General features: G+C 36.5%; 2 protein-coding genes across 2 annotated transcripts; one reads left to right on the top strand and one right to left on the bottom strand.

Annotated features, from left to right (window-relative positions):
- Nucleotides 1–1,218: 1,218 nt before the first annotated feature.
- adam17a (ADAM metallopeptidase domain 17a) lies at nucleotides 1,219–19,301 on the top strand. Its single transcript, XM_067367223.1, has 19 exons — nucleotides 1,219–1,607; nucleotides 2,004–2,136; nucleotides 3,339–3,472; nucleotides 3,590–3,678; nucleotides 3,797–3,974; nucleotides 5,597–5,727; nucleotides 5,837–5,923; nucleotides 7,501–7,614; nucleotides 9,486–9,627; nucleotides 9,705–9,796; nucleotides 9,885–10,037; nucleotides 10,116–10,315; nucleotides 11,920–12,023; nucleotides 12,178–12,312; nucleotides 13,044–13,171; nucleotides 13,258–13,336; nucleotides 13,429–13,517; nucleotides 15,393–15,449; nucleotides 18,694–19,301. Exons 1-19 carry the CDS (start codon nucleotides 1,493–1,495, stop codon nucleotides 19,069–19,071), a joined length of 2,538 nt encoding a protein of 845 aa, XP_067223324.1. The 5' UTR covers nucleotides 1,219–1,492; the 3' UTR covers nucleotides 19,072–19,301.
- A 102-nt stretch (nucleotides 19,302–19,403) lies between these two features.
- Nucleotides 19,404–25,404, bottom strand: iah1 (isoamyl acetate hydrolyzing esterase 1 (putative)). The gene is made up of 6 exons (XM_067367224.1): nucleotides 25,267–25,404; nucleotides 25,144–25,196; nucleotides 24,918–25,060; nucleotides 24,677–24,838; nucleotides 21,889–22,010; nucleotides 19,404–21,808 (listed from the first exon to the last, which is right to left on the bottom strand). The coding sequence occupies exons 1-6, from the start codon at nucleotides 25,327–25,329 to the stop codon at nucleotides 21,635–21,637; spliced, it is 717 nt and encodes a 238-aa protein (XP_067223325.1). The 5' UTR covers nucleotides 25,330–25,404; the 3' UTR covers nucleotides 19,404–21,634.
- Between the last annotated feature and the right edge of the window lie 245 nt (nucleotides 25,405–25,649).

Raw genomic sequence — 25,649 nt, 5'->3', positions numbered from 1 at the left:
CAAAATTTGTCCTCCTGCATGTGCAGCCGTGAATCTAGAATTTTCTTCACTCCAGGATTTAATGTTGCCATAAGCGCAACATTGTAGTGTGGGCACCCACCGGCAGAAACATTAATCGGCTCGTATGCCAAGTTTGCCAACAAGTGTAAATCACTATTTACATTTTAATTTACAAATTTATCTGTCTCACGTGTCTCGCATTGTCCCGCAAAATCACATCTACTGTCCTGCAACAGATCAATAGCCAGGTGGTCACCCTACATACTAGGCATTGTAAATGAAAACAGCCTTTATTTCAGCCTGAAAGTGCTTGGAAACATCGCCCTGTAAACAGGCAACAACACACGATTATGAATATGAACCATAAATCGGGTCATATTAATAACAAGATAATGATAAACATTTTCAACATTTACAAAGCAGCGTCTGTATTCATCTAACAGGCTAAATCATTATTTATTTCAGATTTGTATTGGCCAACAGTTTACAGCCTACGCTACATAACCGCTGAACTTTTGTTTTATTTAACACACGGAAAATATGTCTTGACATGCTGGAAGTGCTCATTTTGTGGCTCTCGTGTTTGTATATTTTTTCACACGAGTTGCACTTCACGTAGCCGATACTGTCTCGATTGTCTCTTGCTGCAGCTATTTCTGAGAACCGGTCCCAAATATTAGATTTAGCAGCCTGACTTCTTTCTTTTAATTATGTAAATTCCCGACCTCAATTTCTCCCACACCTCGTCTTCCATCTTCACTTTTATTTCTCCGTTTTTGTTGTCGTGGCTGGCGCCGCTTTCGTGACGTGACGCCAAAGGTTTGGGGACATCACGCAAGTTATGTTGCTACGGCCTTCGTATTGTAACCTTATCAAAGAACCTAATAAAATATGAAAATAGATATTCCCAAATATTTAATATAGGCTATAGGGAATTGCACGCAACAAAGATGGATTTATTTATTTATTTATTTTGTTTTTAATGACCCGCCCCAACCCGCCCCGCAAATAAAGTGACAATTTCTTTACCCGCCCCAACCCGACCCGCGGGTTACCCGCGGGGTCCGCGGGTTATGAGACGACCCGCGCATCACTACAGTCTATGGTAGAAAGCATAGACTGTAAAAAAAATAGAAAGTCGATTTTAAAATGAAATTCAAAATAAAAGTCCCTCTTCCTGGGAATTCAGTCGTTGCCCGGAAGTAGAGTCGGTGGAATTCTTCCTCAGATTGTTATCGCAGCAGAATCCAGTGCAAATGTGGAGGAAGGACTGAAACTAGCTGTGGCTATTTTCCCATATTTATGGACATTCAGCATTCACCCGGATCCCATCCTGTCAAATATTATAATATTTGAAGACTTGTGTCTAATAAGCGGAATAGAAAGTGGTCGTGAATATTGGTAAATAACGGACAGTAACGTTAGATGTTGACAGCAGAGAACTTCACACCCGGACATGGTGCTTTGACAGAAGTGATGCTGCATCGCCAGTATGGAGTCTTTGCTATTTTATTTAGTGCTGTTAGCTCCACATTTAGTCCACTGTGCTGTGAAACCAGCATCTGTTGAAGAAGACTTGATAAATCAGGAAGAGGTACAAGAGTTTGGTAAGTTACTCTGAGAAAGCTATTCAAATGGGCTTAACAGGGAAGTTCAGGGTCAAAATAATATATTGAATATATTGCGTTCTTAAATGGGGATATATGGGGCTTGTGTTGGTTTGTGAGTTCAGTCTTCCTTTTCCTGTTTTGACCCAGTCATGACTGCTTGTTTTAGTTCATTTCCTCCAACAGGGAAGTTGCTGTATCTGCTGACTGAATGGACAGGCAGTAGAGTCTGTGTTTGTGTCACTGTATGATCATATAAATAAACTTACAGTCTGTAGTATTTAATCTTTATAGGCCTATATATTTTGGATGTGTTGCTTTGGTATTTAAATGGTGTGTGTGGGTAAATAGTGGTGTTATGTGGGAATGGTGATATATATGCATTACTTAATCCAGATGCGCTCAGCTCCTTGCTGTCTAACTTTGAGGTGGTGCCTGCATCAGGACTCCAGCTTCACTCGGTCAGGAAAAGGGAAGTTGATGCCCGATCACATGTGGAGCGGCTGGTCAGCTTCACAGCTCTTCAGAGGTAAAGTTCACAAATCCACGCATGCCTCTCTCTTGCTATTACACTGTAAAAAGCACTAAATCAGCCTGCAAGTCAGCTGTTCATGTCAGGTCAAAAAGAGATGACACTTTTACATTTTTAATAGCCTACTTTATTTATTTTTTTTTCTCTTAAAAACCCCTGATTTCCAAAAAAATATGAATTATATTGTGTATGTATCAAATTAATTTTTAATGTCTCTTATTATGCATTTCTACTTATACTATTTATTTATTTATTTTCTTATATTCTATATTTTTTTATTAATATTATTTATTGTTTTTTGTTATTCTATTTTATATATTTTTTTTTTATTTGTAAGAATGTTTGTGTTATTATTCTCTGACTCTGACCACCCCTAATTTCTAAAAATATTAATAATTATGTTAGTTATTGTTTTTATTTTTTAAATTATTTTATAATTTTTATTTATTTTTAGTTTTATTATTATTTATTTATTTGTATTTATTTATTTTACGTATTATTATTTATTTTTGTTCTGTTTTTTTTATTTGAAAGAATGTTTGTGTTATTCTGTTCTAACCACCCCAACTTCTAATAATAACAGTAATACATTTTTATTTGTAGTTTTATTGCTTATTTATTGTATTTAATTATTTATTTTTATTTATATATTTTATGTATTATTTATTTTTATTCTATTCTGTTTTTTTTTTTTATTTGAAAGAATGTCTGTGTTATTCTATTCTAACCACCTCAACTTCTAATAATACTACTAATAATAATAATAATAATAATTTATTTATAGTTTTATTGTTTGTTTATTGTATTATTATTTTTTTTTATTTGTATATTGTATGTATTATTTATTTTTATTCTATTCTATTTTTTTTATTTTAAAGAATGTTTTTGTTATTCTTTTCTGACCACCCCTGACTTCTAATAATAATAATAATAATTAATTAAATAATAACAATAATAATTACTTTTATTTATTTTGTATTTTTTATTTATTTTTATTTATTAAAAATATATAATTTTTTGTTCATTTATTTATTTTATTATTAATATACCTAATTATATCTTTGTTTTATTATTATTTGTGAGGGTGTTGTGTTATTTTTCTCTGACTACCCCTGACCTCAAGAAATCATGATTAGAGGCTGATTCTTATTTTTGATTTTCACTGCACTAAAAACATATTTTACCTCTTTTTTTCAAAGGCACTTTCAACTGTACTTGACAACAAACACAGAACTTTTCACGGACAACTTCAAGGCTGTATTCTTAGATGAGAATGGAAAAGAGGACCAATATGATATTCAGTTACAAAATTACTTTAAAGGACACGTAGTGGGTAAGACATGAAATGATGATATTAGCCTTGGCTGAGAACTGAATTTTTTATTTTTTTTTTTCATCATCCATGAGTCATTATCAAACATTGACACGTCTTTGTTTGGTATCCCAACAGGAGAGGAGCACTCACGTGTGCAGGCACACATAGATGGGGACGAGTTTTCAGCCCACATTCTTACTGAAGAGGCCGAATATAATGTAGAGGTGATTTGTTTACACATGCTCCTCAATGTTTTTTTTTATACTTTAAGGCATTTAAAATTCATTTCACACAGTACATTTTTTTTTTACTGTATGTTTCTGTATCTTTTTTCTTCGTTAGCCTTTGTGGCGGTTTACAGAGTCGCCCCCTGATGGCCGTTTGCTGGTGTACCGCTCAGAAGACATTAAGAACATCAGTCGACTGTCCTCACCCAAAGTGTGTGGATATGTGAACGCTGATGCCCAGGATCTCCTACCAGAAGAGGCAAGAGCAGCAGGACAAACGGAACAGGAGGAGGGTGTGTATTTACATATGCATAATAATAATAGGCTGAAAATACTGTGAGAAAAGATTTTTAGAGATTTGAATGAGGAGATAGTGGAAATAAGTTCTAGAGTTTTAGTTCCACTATGTGGAGATATTTACAGTTTGAGCAGTGCTACACTAATCCAATCAAATCCTTATGTATAAAATCAAGCCTCGCTCATATTATCATCTTCTAAATATTCAGTTTTTTTTTTTTCTAAATTTGCTAACAGAATTACACTACCATTCATGTTTTTTAAGTAAAAAATAATTCTTGTACTCAGTAAGGATGCAATAAATTGACCAAAAGTGACGTTCAAAAATCGAAATGTTATTTTAAATTGTAATATTTCACAATATTACTGTATTTTTAATCAAATAAATGCAGCCTTGATGAGCGCAAGAGACTATCTTCAAAAACCTTTAAAAAAATCAAATCAGTTGCTAACTTTTGAACGGTAGTATAAATGAAGGGTTCATAGACTGTAAAAAAAAAATATATGGAGGACGCACTTTCACTCTCATCCATTGTAGTAAGTGAAGCCAGTGTGTCTATATGGCAATGTCATCTTGAGTCTCGAGTATGCGCAAAGTGAACTTGAAACCCGAGTCTGCGCAGTAGTGAGCGCGAAGTGGAGCCACGATATCAAGGTCTCGCCCAAACTCAGAACAACTTATGTCGGTGTGAAATAAACAGTTATGGAAATGTATAAATTAAAGTTAAAGCTCCAGTCACCTCGCAAAGATCTAGAAAAAAGTCAGTTGGCGCCTCAGTGTCTACTTCACTCAGAGAAGCCCTCAATCATGACGTCACACTCCCGTTTTTATAGCATCAAATAACTAACTAAAACCAGACTTATTTAAAGAATGAACACTTGAACTAACACCAGCGTGATAAAAACTGCCTAATATGACAGAAATTGTCTTTGGAAAATATTTGAAGTGTAATTAAATTGTTTAGTTTGTCTCACGTCCCACTGGAATACATGGATGCTTTAGCTTCACTTTTCAGGACTCGTGTGGCACGCTTGGTTCATATGCAAAAGCAGCTAAACGCCATCTCTGTCAAAAATTAGATAATGATATTGAGCGAATGCTCTCCGCACATAGTATACATTCATCAAATACTTTCACTTCAAATCCGCTAAATCCCACCACCCATCACCCCATTCGGAAATACTGGTTCATTGGCAGAAACCGCTAAACAACAGCTTGTTTTTAGACATTTTGACAGACACATTTCTTTATGAGAGCAGCCTAAATGGACAATAGATATTTAGTTTAATCACATGCTCATGATGAGCAGGATGGATACTTGCATGAGTGTGTAGGAGTTACACATTAGTCTGACAAAGGCCGCCCATTCAAGCATGTAGTCACCCGGCAATGACCTCCTGCCATGAGAATTGAGAATATTCTGGAGACAAAGCATAATAAGTCAAATAACATCTTCATTCTTTGTCCTCCATGATCATATTAATGGAAGTCCCCATTGTGTAGCTTTAAATTGCGTAGATCCATTTATTGATACTTTGGGATTCACATAAATAATCAGAAATAATACTTTGCATAGTGCACCATGTTTAGATGTAACTTTTTATGTCTTGAATGCAGAGCCTCACAACAGAGAGAGAAGATCTACAAAGGACAACAAGAAGAACACCTGCCCGCTGCTGTTAGTGGCAGATCATCGCTTCTATAAGCACATGGGCCGTGGAGAGGAGAGCACCACCCTCAACTACTTGGTGAGCACACTAAATATAACTGGAAAAATGGTGTTTATATATAAACACCACCATGATATCAGATTTATTGATAAAAGTGCATTGAATTTGAGTGTTTTATGTCTTTCAGATTGAGCTGATAGACAGAGTGGATGATATCTATAGGAACACATCTTGGGATGAGGAATTTAAAGGTTACGGCGTGCAGATTCATCAGGTGACCTTAATAACCGGAGGAATCATCCTTCTCAGTTTTCATATTTTCTCTTCTACATCACTTCAGTAGATGAGTTTTACTCTCCTAGGCTCTGTTTACACCTTGTATTGAGACACTTTTTGGTCAGTAGGATCACAAGTAGATGAGGGAGACACATACCCATTTACACCTGGTGTTTTAATCCATCTCTTTTGTCCACTTTCTTCCAGGGGAGGGTCTATTGGTGGGTAAATGTATGGGTTTCTTCAGATCTTTCGATCTAATGGACAAAATAAGCTTGCGCAATTTACATATGAATGTAACTGGAGATGACGGAAAAACATACGGAGAGCATTAGCTTTCATTTATGCTGTGAGAGACCATGCTGTGTGTGTGTGTTAGAAATCAGGAATGGTGAGAGAACATTGTGCTTGGTACGTTTTTCATCTTCAAATCAAACTTGAATCTTCAACAAAGTTTAAATCGTCTCTGGCCTGCGCACTTCCCATAATGTTTATGCATTAGGTCAGTCGGTGGAGAGTAGGTGGTCTTTTGTGGCTGCTCAAATACATTTGACCACATGAGCATCTACAATACGAAAGCAATCCGATCAAATGCGTTTTCAACTACCTCTGGAAGAGGTCGAAAGTGGACAAGCTCAAAACATTTTAGACCTGTATTTAACGTGATCCACCTGTGATCCGATCAACCAAAACACATCTTAATACCAGATGGAAACAGGGCCTTAGTTTCTCTTGTTAAAGGAATAATTCAACATTTGGAACTTGAAAAGCATGAAAAATGATGCAAAATTACTTAAAAAATATTCCATATGACATATATCAAGTTTTCAAGTCATTATTCTTTGCAAATCTTGACATATGTCTAAACAATGTCCAGATTTCTCAAAACTGCTTCATTAAACCATTCTGAATGATTCATTCAAAAAAATCAAACTGATCTATTTCTTGAGTTCAATTTATTCACTCAATGGACATTTCACAAGTTTATCAGTAAATAATGACTTAATTTTAGTCTGTTCTCAAACAGGGGCTTTAGACGATTTGTAATACAACAAACTAGTCTTATGAACCACTTTTATGATACTTTTATTCTGCTTTACAAAGCTTTTAAAGCTTGAAAGCTCCAGGCTGTAAAAGGAAAAGCACAACCAAGACATTATTCATATTCCTTTTGTGTTTCACAGAAGAAATAAAGTCATACAGATTCATGGGATTGTCCCAATGCAACACTGTTTTTCTCATTCTTGATCATTGGTAGAACTGGTGACTCAAAGTCAAAGTCACCATAGCAGCTGACTCAACTCTAATACAAAGAGCTTAATGTTAGTTTCATCACACCACCAAAGTTTCCAGATTTTGCCACATGGCTTGTAGCAAACTCCAGGTGTGACTTAATTTTGGCCCTTCTTGGAAGTGGCTTTTGATATCTATATTTTCTCCCATTATGTCAAAATCATTTTCATGCATGGAGTTCATGTGCTCAATGCTTTAAAAGCTTGTTATTACTTCATCTTAATGTTCAGAATTTTATCAGTAAGTGATATCTTGCCATCTAAGATATAAATATGCCAACAGATAATCATAAACAAGCAGCCCACTAAAGTTGCCCCAGGAGGGATACACTACAACATGGATGGAAGCCCATTTGGAAGAAGCGACGGTGTTTGGGATGTGAAGAAGCTTCTGGAAGTAAGTCCCATGTCCCTGGAAATATACACAGGCCAAAATGTTATGAACAATCCACATAACAATCTGTTTTGGGGTTAGTAAAGTTTGTGCTTTGTATTCAGGTCGGATGTAATTGGCTGAGTTTAAAAAAATATATTATTAAGACAGCATTTCAAAATAAAGACAGTTGGGATTCGTCAGATATCATCTGGTTAGGGTGTGCGCCAATGTTTCATGCACAAATAAAGGATGACAGCATGACAGGTCTGATTCACTAACAGTGACTCTTGTTTGAATCACTGTTCACAACAGAATCCCTAAGGGACCATTCACAAAGAACGTGTTTTTGTGGTTAAAAATGGGGAATGACATTTTTTTTAGAACAGCTTCATGCATGAGATGCTGCAAAACACTTCAGTCTAGTGCATTTACATAAAAAAACAATGGAATTCTATGTGGATGGTCCCTTACTGAACCATAAGTTATTTTTCTTTTGATTCGAAATAAACCGAGATCCGTTACTGTGATATATTTTAGGTTTGTGAATCTTACAGCAGTCTATTTAGTGACAGCATACAAAATGTGTTTTTTAACCCTTGTGCATCCTTATGGACATTTTTGTATTTTTCAGTTTTGTTTTGTTGTTTGATCATTTTACCTGTGTTAATGCCAGCTGCATTAAATGTTGGCACAGGTGTGTATTTTTATTGGAATTTTACTATTTAACCCCCATTTCCTTTAAAAAATATATATATTTTTTGACCTTAAGAACAAAAATGCCCCCATTGAAACTGCAATTGTTAATCCTAGGGCCATTTAACTATAAAATTATGCAATCTTTGTTAATAGTCTTTCGTTCTGTTTGTAAGGCTTCAAAATGTTTACTATATTTTACTAAATGGTGCCATTTTCTTAGGTTTGTCCAATAAAGGAAATACTCGCTTCATTCCTGTCTTCTGCTTATGCATATTATAGAGCCAGTCGGATAAATTATGCAGCTATAATTGCGTGGGTGTGTTGGTATGGATGTCAGAGTGTGGTTTATATGTGTGTATAAAAATTGCTTGTAATATTTGAGAGAGAAAAACTGTACTCTACTGTACTGCAAATTACAAATACAACCACTATGGTACCAGTGGAGCTTTGCTGGCATCTAATGGGGAAAATGTGGTACTGCACCCAAACAAAATTTTACTGAAAGCTCATTTTTTGAGCGATCAACCTCAAAATTGGAACACAACCTATTTTTATTTATGGCTTTGATTTTTCTAGCAGTTTTACACTACAACATGTTTAATAAAAATATATTTTATATAAAATAATGTTTATAAATCGTTTTCATTAACTTTCTTATTTCATTTTTTTTTTTACTTTTTTTTTTACTTCAACAATAATCTGCCAAGGGTTTTCTTCAAAATTTATTTAAAAAAGCTTCAAAGTTTTAACAGTTTTTGGACCAATGTGTAACTTTTTTAAATTGACACGCAAGGGTTAAAGATACATATTCAAAATGGTATTTAAATTAATTATTAAATGAATTAATTAATGGTGTTCTAAAAACACTATACAGCAATTATTTTATGGAAATATTATTGGTCAAATCGACTCTAAGGGCAAGTTTCTGTACAACATTTTACAAACCGAAGTATTCTCAGAAACATAATGCACAATTATAACCAGGATCACTTTAGTGAATTTATAACAAATTTACACTAAAATACAAAGAAGCTTCTGAACAACCATCTTTAATGGCTTCTAAATGTTTCATTTTTTAAGGCCCAGTGGCTCCCTCATCAAATTTTTATTTATTTAGTTAGTTTTTGTGTGTGAAGAGCCTTGAAGCACAGATTCGTAGACCCTGACTTTCTCATCTTTCTCTCTGTTCTCTTTAGCAATTCAGTTATGACATCGCAGACAACGCCTCTACAGTTTGCCTCGCCCATCTCTTCACCTATCAGGACTTTGACGATGGCACTCTGGGTCTGGCATACGTGGCCCCATCCAAACAGGGATTGGGAGGACTCTGCCCTAAACGTAAGGATCTTTACAACTGTGATCAGTGGAATTCTACTCAACAGTGCTTGACTTTGCACATTCATTTTGTCTTACAGCATACTATCCATCCCCGACCGTCAAGAAACCCAGTTACCTGAACACTGGCTTGACAAGCACCATGAATTACGGAAAAACTATTCTGACTAAGGTTTGCATGCATTGCTTTAACATTACCACTTGGATTGTGTTTACTAGATGTTTTCATCAGGAAGCACAATGATATATTGTCTATCCAGGAAGCAGATCTTGTAACCACTCATGAGCTCGGACACAACTTCGGAGCTGAACACGATCCAGACAACATAGCTATTTGTGCGCCCAACGACGACCAGGGCGGCAAATTTGTCATGTACCCTATTGCGGTCAGCGGAGATCACTTCAACAACAAGGTATTATTATCCACCCTGTGCTGATTATTTCCTTTAACATATAGTTACTTTTTCTCACTCACCTATTGTTTCCCTCAGCGCTTCTCCAGCTGTAGCAAGACCTCAGTCAGTAGGGCGTTAAAGATCAAGGCCCAGCAGTGCTTTAAGGAGAGGAGCAGTAAGCTGTGTGGGAACTCCCGTGTGGAGGAGGACGAAGACTGCGACCCTGGACTGCTACATCTCAATGATGACCCCTGCTGCACAGCTAAGTGCAAATTCAAGAAGGATGCACTATGCAGGTAAAGACGCTAACAGTGAATGTGATAGACCAATATATCAGCATTTTTTAGATTATCAACATCAACTTTGGCCAAACCTAGATCACAACAGTGACCTCCCACTATTTAACTATTTGGTCTTTGTTCCTGAAGTATTTTTCCCCATTATTGCCTTCATAGGGATTTAAAAAAATACCTCAATCTAAGCCATGAGCCAAACCAACAAGCTCTGAGGTGTATTACAATATTAATAAATGAATTTAATAGAATATTAATAAATAAAAAAGCAAAAAAAAAAAAAAAACATTAGTTAAAATAATTTAATAATACTAAAAAAAAGTAAATACAAAAACTGCACTTAATGCCTTTTTACATGTAGTTTTTTGCACAATAAATGACGTTATCAAATAAAAACTATAATATAAAACTATTGATTTTATAGACTTTAGTATATATTTATTGCAAAATTGAGATAGATGTATGTATAATATACCATTCAAAAGTTGTCGTTTTTTAAAGAAATTAATACTTTTATTCAGGATGCATTAATTTGATCAAAAGTGTCAGAAAAGACATTTATAACGCTACAAAAGTTTTATAATAAAATAAATACTGTTCTTTTGAACTTTCTGTTCATCAAAGAATCCTGAAAGCTGCACAACTGTTTTTAGCACTGATAATATTAAGTCATGTTTTTGAGCACCAAATCACCATATTATTATGTTTTTGTTTTTTGTTTTTTGCAGGATAATGATATATACATATGAACAGGGTTTGACATTAACACTTGCCAAATGCTAGACCCAACTAAGTGCAATGAAGTGTTAAATATCGATTTTTTTTTTTTTTTTTTTTGATACATATCGATAATGAAACATCTGAAATGCTTCCCATGCTCATTTTCCGCAGAATAGATATGATACCAGCTGCGCTTTGTCTTTCTCATCTCTCCGAATTGACACACAAACCCGCCTCCCCTCACTCACTCGTGTCATTTGCTCTGGATAAATATTGATGGCGTTACAGGCTTGAATTTCGGCGTGGGATTGTGCGTACTGTGCATAATTCCCGCAGATTTTGTACTCAAACCCAAAGTGTGCACATAAAGCCGCCTCTCAGCACTAAAATTGAGTTATTTTTCACTGCTTATTGAGCTTAAACAGTCAAATACACACAAAATAATGCCAAAATGCTGGTATTGGCAAGTATTCATGTAAACACAGTCAGTTATGTTTTAAGTAAACTTAAACAGTTAAGAAAGAGAAAATACATGTGTAACAGTATAATACATCAGGTCTTAAAGTGACAGCAGCCTAATATACCTGCTGCCAAATTATGAGATAAAATTAAAAATATTTACATGGCTGTTTTTCCTCATTATGTCAATGTCAAAATTAGCCAGTAAAGATGTTGAGTGGCTAGTAATGTTGGAAAACCATTAGCCACAGTGGCTGGTGAGCAAAAAAGTTAATGTCAAGCCCTGCATGTAAATATTTTTTTTTTCCCTTCCATAACCTGACTGATGACAACTGCAGTTCAAAACTCTCTTATTGAGAACTGTGGTTTTCTTAAGGTCATTGTTGCTATGAGTATTTGTGCCTGATATTTTTTTCTGTGACCCTCAGTGACAGGAACAGCCCCTGCTGCAAGGAGTGTAAGTTTGAAAAAGCAGATAAGATCTGTCAGGAGTCCATCAATGCCACCTGCAAGAGCATATCGAGGTGCACAGGTCAGTCTGCTTACACTAACTTAAATGGCAAATAATAACAAAATAACTCCCCAATGTCAGTGTAGTTTATCCAGACCATTACTGACCACACAACTTAATACACCAAACAAATATTTTTTTTGTTTGTTTGTTTTTTTACTGTTGTATATTCCAGGCAAGAGCAGTGAATGCCCCACACCTGGTAACCTGGCTGATGATACAGAGTGTGTGGACAAGGGTCGATGTCAGAAGGGCGAATGCAAGCCTTTCTGTGAGGCCTTGCATAACCTTGAGTCCTGCGCCTGCAACGGTAAATGTCTCAACAAACCCTCCTCTGTGTTCACACTAGTGCCCAACAGAGATATCTGTTTGAATGACCAGTGCTGATACCTAGTGAGCAGCGATGAGCAAAATAACGTTGTTTCTATATATGGCAGACTGAGGCTAGTTGTCACAATTTTTATTACTTCAGTTGATATTTTTCAATTTCCATAAAGACACAGACCTTAATATCTTGGCTAAAATAAAGCTTTTGAACATTTGCATTATTATTGCACAGGAAAAAAAAAGTTTTTTTTGTGATTTAATTATTTTTTATTAATTAATTCTATTAATCTCTGTTAGATTTTTTATGAGTTTTATGTTCTCCAGGGTTGCATTGATTCAATTATAAACATTAATTATTGTGAAATATTATTACCCTCACTGACCCCAAACGTTTGATAGTGTAAATACAGACCGTGTGACTTTTATCCCCAGTCGTCCCTATATAATGACAGCATGTGCGATGTATAAAAAGGCTGAAGTTATAGGAATATTTAGGCTATTTTACACAACACTCCTAATAAATGTAAACAGAACCTGCACATATATCAGCGAGTGTCATTTCAAACTGGCCTGATATTGGTCTATTAATTGGGATGGTCAATGTTCACTGAAACTAGTACCAAAATATGCATTATAATAATCATGTTTACTGTTTTAGCCTCCATTATGAATGCAAAAGTGCTGAGTTTGTCCATTTGCTGTGATGTTTTTCAGAGACTGAACACTCATGTAAAGTGTGCTGTAGAAAAAAAGACGGGCTGTGCACTCCCTTTGATAGTAAAGGGTCACATCTTTACCTCCGCAAAGGCAAACCCTGTACCGTTGGCTTCTGTGACGGGGCTGTGAGTGCATTGCTTGTCTATGTTTTGACAAATCATTTATCAGATTTCAGTGTTTTCTATAAATGCTGTGGTGTTGTTCATTTCAGGGTAAATGCATGAAGCAAGTCCAAGATGTCATTGAACGTTTATGGGACTTTATTGACAAACTGGACATCAACACATTTGGTAAGGTAGAGCAGAGTCAATTTAGCTAGGAATCATGCAATGATATTGGTCTTTTCTGTGTATTTTGTAAATGCTTTTCTGTCAATGTACAGGGAAGTTCTTGGCTGACAACATAGTGGGATCAGTGGTGGTCTTCTCTCTCGTGTTCTGGATTCCTCTAAGCATACTGGTGCACTGTGTGGTAAGACTTATTTCACAGTCAATATATTTTTTCTGAATTGAGTTTTCTTAAAGGGATAGTCCATATAAAATGAAAATTCTGTCATCATTTACTCACCGTCATGTATTTCTAATCCTCTGTGACTTTATTCTTTGAAATTTATGTGGTAGAATATACAAGCTGCATGTACATGCAACAAGTGAATGTGATTCATTTCATTTAAAGGGGAACTATTATGCCTCTTTTCACAAGATGTAATATACGTTTCTGGTGTCCCCAGAATGTGTCTGAAGTTTCAGCTCTAAATACCCCACAGATCATTTATTATAGATTGTCAAATTTGCCCCTATTTGGGTGTGAGCAAAAACACGCTGTTTTTTTGTGTGTCCCTTTAAATGCAAATGAGCTGCTGCTCCCTGCCCACTTTCCAGAAGAGGGCGAAGCTTTAACAGCTCGCGCGTCGGTTGCTCAACAACAACAAAGCTGGAGAATCTCACGCAGCCAAAATGACGATTGTTAGTAACAGTGTTCAGCTTACATTCAAATATCTTATCTTTCTTACCAATATCTTTCTTACCGTACAGCAGTTTCTTTCAGTTTTCTCCACCATTTGGCCTAAAACGCTGTTCGTGGTCATCCAGTTTGAAATGTTGTCTACAAACACCAAGGTTTTTCAGATTTTTCTCCATATTTACGAATCTTTGCAGCCATTAGCCACTGACGACTAGGGTTGGGTATTGACACAATTTTCACGATTCGATTCGATTGATATTCACATGCTTTCAATTCGATTTGATATTGATTATTTTGGATGTAGTATATCAGTTATAGTACATGGCAAATTTTCTAGAGGAAAAAAATCTCTCAACTAATGCTGTAAACTACACATGGGAGTCAGTTGGTACTACTATAATAATATTGAAGGTTAAATATACAAAGACTTAAATTACACTCAATGATGTTTTTATTATAAAGTTTAGAATTACATAATCATATTTCTACTCCATTTCGTTTTTGAAATATAAACATTTAAATCATAGCTATCATAACTGATTTATTCAAACATGCATTAAATATTGAAGAACATTAAAAATTATAATGAATATGTAACGGTGCATAGCTGTGACGGGTATTTATTTGAATCTCATAATAAGATGGACGTCATTTGAAATCTGAGACTTTGCTTCATATCAAAAGTAACAAAGCACAAAGATTATTGTGATTTATTGGATGGGAGGCACTACATGTTTTGCTCATTCATCAACTGAAAACAGACTAGACTGATCGATTCTTGGGACTTAAGAATCGATATCGGTTATAAAAATGAGAATCGATTCTTCACTGGAAACCCAAAGTCACTCAACTCCTGCTAAATGCTCTTTGAATTCTTGACTAAAAGTTTGCTATGAAGTATTTCCTACAAAAGCAATGCGGTATTTGACTCTGGTTGAGCGTATTCACACAGACTGGTGGGAATGGCCTTGGATGGCAACATACCCAGTGCATTGTGGGTGTTGAAGTTTTCCTACCTATTTAGCACAGGGGAAGACAGCAGCCCAAAATTTTGCCTTTCTACTGTATAGTCAGCTAAGCGTTATTGAAAGCTCATTTTGCCAGCGATTAAGTACTCTTAAGTTTTTCGTCTGATTTACATTTTATTTTATTTCAGCTTTTTTTTCGATGACCCAAAAACTATTTTTAATAGTTCAACAGGAACACTGTGAGGAACAGACTGCAATTTGATGGTATTTTGTCATAGTCTCATTTGTATTGCTGTCATTTTCAGAAACCATGTTCCACAGAAGTAAAGCCATTATGGTGATTAAATGATGACAAAATTGTTGTTTTGGGCTAAACAAGACATTACAGTGATTATCTCTCTTTGCTTGTTTATAGGACAAGAAACTGGATCAACAATATGAGGAAAACTCCAAAACTATGATGTACCCCAGTGTAAGTCCTTCTGTCACAAAACTACAACTCCCACGATGGACTCCTTCCTCATGCAGTGGAGATCAGAATACTAACAGACTAACACACTAAACCTGCATTAAAAACATCCCAAAGTAACATAATAACTTGCTAATTCAGTTAGCGTGGCGTCTTTTATCAGGGCTAGTAGGGGCGAGCATGGCTGCACATGTATGACTTTGTGGCTTGTTTGCTCTGACCCTTGTGGAACTGCAGCAGATGGTGGTGGAGGTGTGTAGTAGAGCTCTCAACTCAGGTGAGTGTGCGTCTTACGGCCCCCCGATCTACTGTCCCCGAGTGTGACGAGTCGGAACGCGCTGGTTATGACGTGTCCGATGGGCCGACTGAGTTTAGTTCAGCTTGTCCTGTATGTCTCGTGCATTCAGTGTCAATGAGGATGTGTTGGCGGTTCCTGATTCAGCGTTTTTTGGATGCAGTTCGGTACTTGAGCGTTTTAAATGCACGGCTTTGAAACTCTCCCGATACTGCATACGCTACGGATGGCCTTCTGTTCATTTGATTTGGTTCAAGAGCTGTGAATGGATCGCAAATTTTGCTGCATCTAAATGAAGTGTAGCATGCTGTTCATGTTATGCATAGGGATGGGCATCAGTTTGTCTACTCGTACTTGACAGATACAGTAAATCTGAATACTATAACTGCTTGTTTAAATTTTTAATTATTATTTTTACTTATTGTAATAGATTTCCTTTGGACTTTGTTCTAAATTGATACCGTATTAAGGATTGTGCATTAATAATTATGTAGACTTAATCAAAATTAGATCCTAGAGGTTACAAAAAATATTTTGTTTTTATTATTTTTATTTTCTTTTGTGGTGAATTTTCAATAAATGCTATTATAAAGTATTTTTAAACAATGCAAAATAGGCTAAATTGAAAAAAAAAAAAGGTTTTGGTGATTGAGTAGTTGGTTTACATACACAAGCATCATGCAGATGTTTTCCCATGTGTCTAGCTGTTAATCAATCACAGTTTTAAGATAGTTCAAAACACTTTATTTCATGCTGTTTGATAAAGTAGTCAAGTCAAAGGCTAATCATGTCAATTACTTTTATATCTCTGACATTGTAGAGAGCGATACATAAACCACATTTCTATTCTGATATTAATAATTCACTCTTCCTCTTATACAGTGCACAGCATAAATGAGTACACCCCCTCTGAACGAATACAAAAGATGTATTTTCTTTATGAAAAATACATTTCTTACAGAATCCCCTCGAGTGTTAAGATTGAGAGGTTTTTCACCTTGGGAGAATGCATATCCTCATTGTCATGTTAAAAAAAATGCCCAACAATGCAGGGAATGAGGAAAAGGTAACATCTTCTGTTTCAAGTTTGTGTATTAAATTACACAGTGGTGTGTGAATTCATGGCAGAATTGTTAAAGCACAACTCCCTCACACCTTCAGCACTGATACATCCCTATATATGAGCTTTACTACCACTGAACTTTACTGTGGGAACCAGGCACTTCTCACTGTACTCCTCCTCTAGCAACACCAGAACATTTTGGATGCTGTTAGATCCAGAATGATTGATTTGGTCTCATGAGACCAGAGTATTGATTCCCAGAATCTATATTTTGTAAAAATAGGCTTTGGAAATGGCTAACTGACTTTATTGTGCTTTGGCTATAGTAGGAGATTCCAGTGAGAACAACAACCATGCATGTCATTTCTTCAGGCTGCATCTTACTCTGTGAGATAAACAGTCACTCTTTTCATAGCTTTTGCTGGCTCTGAGACACAAAATCCCTCATCACTAAATGAAAGCTTAAAATGAAGGCCTGATTATTTCAGGGGCCTTGTCACAAGTCCATTCTTTTTGAATTTCTGTGTTACTTTTGCTATATTTTCACACTTAAAACAATGATTTGGTAATCCTCTTGTACCACTGTCCTCTTTTGTGCTAAGAAATAAGTCACCTGACAGTTCCATTGTTGTCAGCATTAAGTCTGAGAATGATTGAGTGGGCTATATAACACTTTTAATTGTCAAGAAATGACTTTTCTTTAAATGTTTTGGTTCAACATACTTACCTGTTGATCAAACATTGCCTTAAACCTTCACCAGAATATTTTTATTTAGTTTTATTTAGTAACTTTTAGGAGGGTGTACTCATTTTTGCTACACAACATTTTATCACCTTGATAAGAAAATCTTATTTTCCTGAATAATTTGACATGCTTCTTTTGTAATTGATTAAGCAGACTTGCTGGAACATCATATCTCTAAAGAACCCTAACGTGTCTTCTAAGTAATTGAGTAATTGCTGACTTTCAGAAGTTTCAGAGGGGGTGTACTCATTTATGCTGTGCACTGTATATTTTTCATAGCTGAATTAAACCAATATTTTCACTTGCCATTATGTTTACTACAGTTGACCGAGTGGATCAGGGAGTCCAAGCTGGTGTGATTGAGTGACTAATTAGCATATTCATGGAAACATTTAAATATGTAATTTTGATAATAAAATAGTTTTAATGGACAAAATAATTAACTGAAAGGGGACTATTGTGTTGGACAATGGGACCTCTAACCAAAAAGGTTGCAAACCACTGGTCTAGATGATTTTGACCTGAAGAAAGCAACTTATGATTATACGCAATTATTGTGTTTAGTGTTGGGCAAAGTTACTTTTAAAAGTAATGCATTACAATATTGTGTTACTCCCTTAAAAAAAAGCTGGGCTGGGCTGTTTTTATAACGACAAAAAAAAGGTATATTTTTGACAAATGTAAAGGCCCTTTCACACCAAAAGTGCAATGAATAAGCCTCCGGTTGAAGGAAATGCAAATTCACGCCTGTACAGTAGAGGGCGCAGCTCAAACAAAGCCTTTCTGCTATGCTGCTATTCTAGATTGCAGAAGAATAGGACACAGGAGAATAAGTAAATGTATGCTCAGGTCTAGAATGACCATCATTTTCACACAGTGCACAAAACACATTACACGTTACTTGCTTGAAAAAGTAACAATTATTGTAAATTTAAAAGTAATGCATTACTTTACTAGTTACTTGAAAAAAGTAGTCAAATTACATAACTTGTGTTACTTGTAATGTGTTACCCCAACACTGCTCATAATCGATCATTGCTGTCACTTCCAAGTACTCGTGCCCATCCCTAGTTATGTAGTGAATACCATGATAACCTGTTTGGAAGTCTCCCTTACTGATTCTGTCACAAACTTCTACCTTTAGAGCGCAGAGATACTGAGCGGTCTGGAATCGGCACCCCTCCGCATTGTCAAGGCCCCTCATCTGCATTCAGTGGCAGCACGACCTCAGCCCTCACTGGGCCCCACGGGCCCCGGCGTCTCATCGGCACAGGAGACGCTCGCCGCCCCAGACCCTGCCAACCTCTCCGCCGCACCCAGAGCGGATCAGCTGCGAATGGCCACCATCGAGGAGGACCCCAGCGGCGACTCCTCTCACCCGGACGAGGAGGAAGGCTTCCCTCCAAGCGGCACAGCTGCCAGGTCCTTCGAGGACCTCACCGGACAGGCAATGCCATCCCGCTGGGACAAGAGACGGCTGACGAGACAGGCGCGCATTGACAGTAAGGAGACCGAGTGCTGAAGACACAGGCTCATATTTATGTCAAATATCACTCTATTGAGACAAGAGCCGTGATAAACAGGGTGCAATCAGGCTTCGTTTTGTTGGTGCACTTAAAAGTGTATGTGATGTGTAGACTGCTGACACATTTTGGTTGTTTCTTATAGCATTATTTTAATTACAATTGTTAATTGTTACAAATATAGTGTCACTTAAAGAATTAGTTCACTTCAGAATGAAAATTTCCTGATAATTTACTCACCCCCATGTCATCCAAGATGTTTGTCTTTCTTTTTTCAGTTGAAAAGAAATTGAGGTTTTTGAGGAAAAAATTCCAGGATTGAAGATCCAAAAACATTCCAACAGGTTGTAGGTCCAAATCGCAGTTTCAATGCAGCTTCAAAGAGCTCTACATGATCCCAGATGAAGAATAAGGGTCTTCTCTAGAGAAACAGTCGGTAAAAAAAAAACAAAACAAAAAAAAACACAACACTTGCTTGGTACTTCCACCTACGTCACACGTGACCTTTCCAATGTGATTACATAATGCGTGGCGCATCACAGAACTAGTGCAAGATGAGCATTTGTGGTTAAAAACTATTTAAAGGTTTGTTTGTTTGTTTTTTTATTTCTCGTCTGGGATCATGTAGAGCTCTTTGAAGCTGCATTGAAACTGTGATTTGGACCTTCAACCCATTGGTAACTGTTCAAGTCCACTATATGGAGAAAAATCCTGGAATGTTTTCCTCAAAAACCTTAATTTCTTTTCGACTGAAGAAAGAAAGACATGAACATCTTGGATGACACGGGGGTGAGTAGATTATCAGGAAATTTTAATTCTGAAGTGAACTAATCCTTTAAGTGATTTGCCCCATATACTTCTGCTGTAACCGTTTAGGCACTTTTAGTTGTTCTTATAATCTGAAGTACAAATCAAAATTATTTTGTGGTAATTGACAACCACAGATGCTGTCTATACAGTTTAAAGGGACAGTTCACCCAAAAATGAAAATTATGTCATTATTTAATCACCCTAATGTCATTTCAAACCCCCAAATCCTCCAAAACACTGATTGATTCTCTTAATTTCTTAAAGACATTGTTAACCATCTATACAAATCAAGCGGTTTAATCCATGTCTTCTGAAGAGACGAGATTGCTTTATATGATGAACAGAGTCTTGCGCATCAAGCAAGTATGGCTGAGATTCCATTTCCCGTATTTGGTGAGCTCTGTGTATCTGCTGATCAATGTTTATATGTGAACCAAATCATAAAATAAATCTGTTGTGAATTCAGGATTCATTAAAAATAAATTAATTTGTGTTTTGAAGATGATTGAAAGTTTTACAGGTTGGAACGACATGAGGTTGAGTAAATGACAGAATTTTCATTTTTGGGTGAACTAACCCTTTAACCTGAAATATTCCTTTAATACAGACAATATGTGCCTTTTAACAGTTCCAGTAGTGCGAATTCTTGTGTTCTCATTCATTTATACCTCATGAAAAACATGTCTACAGCACGCCTCTATACGTGTCATCACACTTTTAATGCTGCACTGGTCGACTTGCTGAGAAAATTCAAGTTGTGCATGTTCAATGCCATATGTATATGAATCAACTGTCATAAGTGTATGAGAACTGTAAGAGATGCTATTTATGAGTTTTCTTGTACACTTTCTTAAAGCTTAGTGATAGAGACTGCACAGGATGTTAAACAGTATATTTTTGCATTTTAAGGCTTGTTCAGTTTATATGTGCTTCTATACACTCTATAGCATCTCGTGTCATTTTAATATAGCAGTATAATTATGTGAAATACTGATTACAGAGCCGAGGGATGTGCATATTTCATAGATTTTCTCTTGTTGCCACTAAAACGGTTGTATAGATGTGACCAAAATCAATCGATACTTTAGAAAGGACTATTATGCCCCCACTGTGAAATATCTATGATTATTAAAGTTGAGTTTTAACATTTTCACGTGCCATAAGTCAATGGACTAAATATATATTTTGTATTGTTTGTTATATTCCTGTATATCGAATCAGAATTAAAACCTCACACTTGGAAGTTGAAAGCTGTATTTGATGTCAATCTGCTATTATTCAATGTGTTTCTTATGCTTGGTTGTTACGTTTATTTAACATATTCTTGGGATATGAACCCACATGAATAAACTGCCTCCACACTGAAGTGTTTCTAATTATTTTATGGACCAACACTGAGAAAAAAAAAAAAAAATGCATTGGAATGCATGAAAATTCATTTGATTTTGCTAGGAGATATAGATATGAAAGCAGTTATTGTCCCTACTAGAAGCTTTGTGTGTGAATGTTAGCGCCCCAGTAAATCAATTGACCTCGCCAATACTTTAATAGTTCAGAAATTTGAATTTTTTTGGCAGAACATCAAATATAATCCTTGGCATCTATCATTTAACTTGCTTGAGTGACTCAAAACAACTTCAAATAGGACTGGCGGCTGGTCCTTCCTCCGCTGTTAAGTGCATCTAAAAATGTTCACATTTAAACCACAGGAACTGAATGGTTTTATCCGCTGTGCATCTTGTGACCTGCGTTTTAATCGCACAGTAGGCTGCTCTCAGGGCATTTTGGGTCCACATCCCCCCAGTAAGGCAGAATGAAGGGCAAATCAGTCACTCGCCGCTCAAGAAGTGTCCATAAATGCTCTTCCACAAACTGGTTGCCTTTATCAGAAAGATGCAGTCCGTCCGAGAGATACACTGAGAAATCCTGTTGGGGAAAATGCATTTGTTCATATTCTAGTTATTTTTATACATGGTAATTCACAATCACAACAGCATATCGTTTACCTGTCCATCTTTTTGCATGAGTGACCAGAGGTCCAGAACATCCACACCAGACTGTCCTGCAGCCTGGACACAGGCCTGCGCATACTGACCAGCCACAGAGTTCGACCGATTCAAAGCTGAACCTGATGAAAACAGCAGTTTAAAGCGGATGTATCATGAAAATCTGACTTTTTCCATCCATGTTTAAGTGCTATAATCGGGTCCCCGGTGCATCTACCAACCCAGAAAAAGTGAAAAAGGACAACCCACTAACTTTGTCTTGGCAATCCTTTCTCTGCAAGTATGTGGACAAAATGAGCCGTTCAGATTTCGCTCCTCTAGTGACGTAGGAAGGGGATCTTATTATAATATTACCGCCCCTTATTACCCATGTGCTGCCATTTTGTTTTCACAAGCGAAAACGGTGTACCAGTTCTAACACCATGGCAAAAGTTTGATCAAAGCATGCTTACTGTTCTGTCATTGGCTGCACAGATGAGCACAGAACACTGTTTAGAGTTTTGTTAGCCTGCAAGTTGACCCTGGCAAGCTTGATTGCTAAAAAAGGAGCGTTTCTGTCTGAGCGATATTTTGGAAAAAATATTAGACCATTCACAGCATTTGATAGCAATCATAAACGTTAGTCTGGTGTGTGTGGCTGTTTAGCAAACAGGTACGCTATGTTTAGTGTGCGTCCATACATGATTTGCACAAAAGATGAACATGACGGCACATGCTAGTGGATGAGTTGAATCAACTCCAAAGCAACTACATACTTTATTTACCATTCAGAAACGTCCAGTTTCATTCTAAAAGTTGTAACTTCTTCCTGAGTCTCTCCATCAGTGTCGACTCCGGTTTGAACAATGTAAGGCTGAACACCGTTACTGACAATCCTCATTTTGGCTGCGTGAGATTCTCCAGCTTTGTTGTTGTTGAGCTGTTAAAGCTCCGCCCTCTTCTGGAAAGGGGGCTGGGAGCAGCAGCTCATTTGCATTTAAAGAGACACACACAAAAACGGCATGTTTTTGCTCACACCCAAAAAGGGGCAAATTTGACAAGCTATAATAAATGATCTGTGGGGGATTTTAAGCTGAAACTTCACAGACACATTCTGGGGACACCAGAGTCTTATATTACATCTTGCGAAAGGGGCATAATAGGTCCCCTTTAAACACAGCGGAAATCATATTCAATGTGTGTACGTGTGTGAGAGAGAGAGAGACTGAGGCTATCTTTGTATTACTGCTTGCTGCACAGTCTATACTGCCAAGTATTTTTTAAAAATAGTATGAGAAACAGCATGCAATATGCAGCGATATGCGTTTCATATAGTTTGCTATCACATGACTTTACCATGTCTAATTAAATGATCCGGATATAATCTTGCTATTAAATAATAATAAATTATTATTTTGCATTTTTAATAATGTACAAGATTTGAGTAAATGTATTAACTGGTGTCCAGTTACATAATTTAAGAAACAGATGCTAAAAATGTGGCTGATATTACATACATATCAGTGAGAAAATAAGGGGGACAGACAGTAAATTTGTTGAAATGAATTAAATTACTTTTCCCTATTTACAATAAAACAGCAAATTTGCATGTACAAAATATTACAGTATTGTACAATTTCTTTATTAATTTTTGGAAGTAGAGTTTTTTTACTGAAATGTTTTGCTTCAAACAAACAAACTTCCCAGGAGGACCGTAAATTGAGAAAAGCATACTATATTATTACTTACTATTTCTGCTGTATATTTAGTATGCATATTTTCTGTATGTATACACATTTTACTTTCTATATTTATTAAGTGTACAATAGTACACTGTATCCCACAATGCAAAGTACTCAATTTCCAGTGTGAAGAATACAAAATTTCACCTCTGACTCATTTTTTCAGACTGTAAACAGTTTTGCACAAAACCAGATTAAAATGCAAAATAACCATTTCTTTAGATTTTAAAGGAACCCTCATGCCGTTCCACACCCGTAAGACCTTCGTTAATCTTCGGAACACAAAGCCAGCAATGACATTTCCTCTCTCAAGATCCATAAAGGTACTAAAAACATATTTAAATCGGTTCATGTGAGTACAGTGGTTCAATATTAATATTATAAAGCAACGAGAATATTTTTGGTGCACCAAAAAAACAAAATAATTTATATAGTGATGGCCGATTTCAAAACACTGCTTCATGAAGCTTTGGAGCATAATGAATCAGCGTATCGAATCATGATTCAAATCGCGTGTCAAACTGCCATACGGCTGAAATCACATGACTTTGGTGCTCCGAACAGCTGATTCGACACGCTGATTCATTATGCTCCAAAGCTTCATGAAGCAGTGTTTTGAAATTGGCCATCACTAAATAAGACGTTATTTTGTTTTTTTGATGCACCAAAAATATTCTCGTCGCTTTATAATATTAATATTGAACCACTGTACTCACATGAACTGATTTAAATATGTTTTTAGTACATTAATGGATCTTGAGAGAGGAAGTGTCATTGCTGGCTATGCAGGCCTCACTGAGCCATCGGATTTCAACAAAAATATCTTATTTTGTGTTCCGAAGATTAACAAAGGTCTTAAGGGTGTGAAACAGCATGAGGGTGAGTAATAAATTACAGAATTTTCATTTTTGGGTGAACTAACCCTTTGAATAAACATTAAAAGTAATAAAGTTGTATACCTTTTACAACTCTTTCTCGTTGCATACTATTTCACAATTTAAAAAAAGCTGTGAGCTGTGCAGCATGCAGTACACAAGTATTGAACACTGCAAAAAGTCAGGAGTTACCTTTCAGCAAGCACTCTTTCTCCCAGGCGGCTTCTTGAAGTGGTGGTGGTGTGATGAAGATGATCTTGTCATTGGACACTCCTATAGACACCAGATATCTGACAATGTCCTTCAGATTCTCTGAAAACTCCTGGAGAGGCACGTGCTGCGCGGGGTTCTTGTCTGTAAAGAAAAGAAAGTGTCTCATATCACCGCCGCTGCTGTTTAGAGATGATGCACAACATATGTGAAATATTCTTACCTTCCAAAGCACAATCATTAGCGCCAAAGAAAACAGTCACAGCCGCTATGGGAGCATCAGAAATGGGCACAATGCGAGGAAGTACAATCTTAGCCCACCTTGTGTTGTATCCCGACAAGCCCCTGTTTACAACGTCGCATTTTCTAATAAACAAATACATGAAAAAAATAATCAGCTGCGGCGGTGTGAATGCAATGATGCATCCGTGCTGTCATGAACTCTGTACCTCACGAGTTTGTGAGAGATTTCAGATCCCCATCCGTTCGCTTGAAAGGCAAACTGAAACAAAAACAATGCAGGTTACAGTAAAGTATCATATCCCAAACGGCTCAGCGTCCCAAAATGTTACCTGTGTTATTGAGTCGCCGAAGAGAATGATTTGGGGCCATACAACTCTCTTCAGTGTCGACATAGTAACAACAACTATCGACTTTTAAATTCACACCTCAAGTCTGCGAGGAAGCAGCTAAGCCGTGGTGGTGCTTAGTTTGTAAATGATTCGGAGTTCGAATCTTTGAATCATTTACTTTCACATACTGAATCATTTCTCGTTCACTGAACAAGCGCGTGACTGCTTTCCTGCCTTCACTAACTGTTTGAGAAGTAAATAAATATGCTAAATAGACTGTATCGAGTGTATACAATTACTAAGGTGTTATTCCGTCCATTCTAAACATAGCCTCTTACGATTGAATGAATGAATGAATGAATCAATGAATGAATGCAGCTAGT

The sequence above is a fragment of the Chanodichthys erythropterus genome, chromosome 18 (assembly GCF_024489055.1).
Source record: "Chanodichthys erythropterus isolate Z2021 chromosome 18, ASM2448905v1, whole genome shotgun sequence".
In the NCBI taxonomy this organism is placed as follows: domain Eukaryota; kingdom Metazoa; phylum Chordata; class Actinopteri; order Cypriniformes; family Xenocyprididae; genus Chanodichthys; species Chanodichthys erythropterus.
Note: the sequence above shows the minus strand (reverse complement) of the source record. Positions and strands in the feature narration are given on the sequence as shown.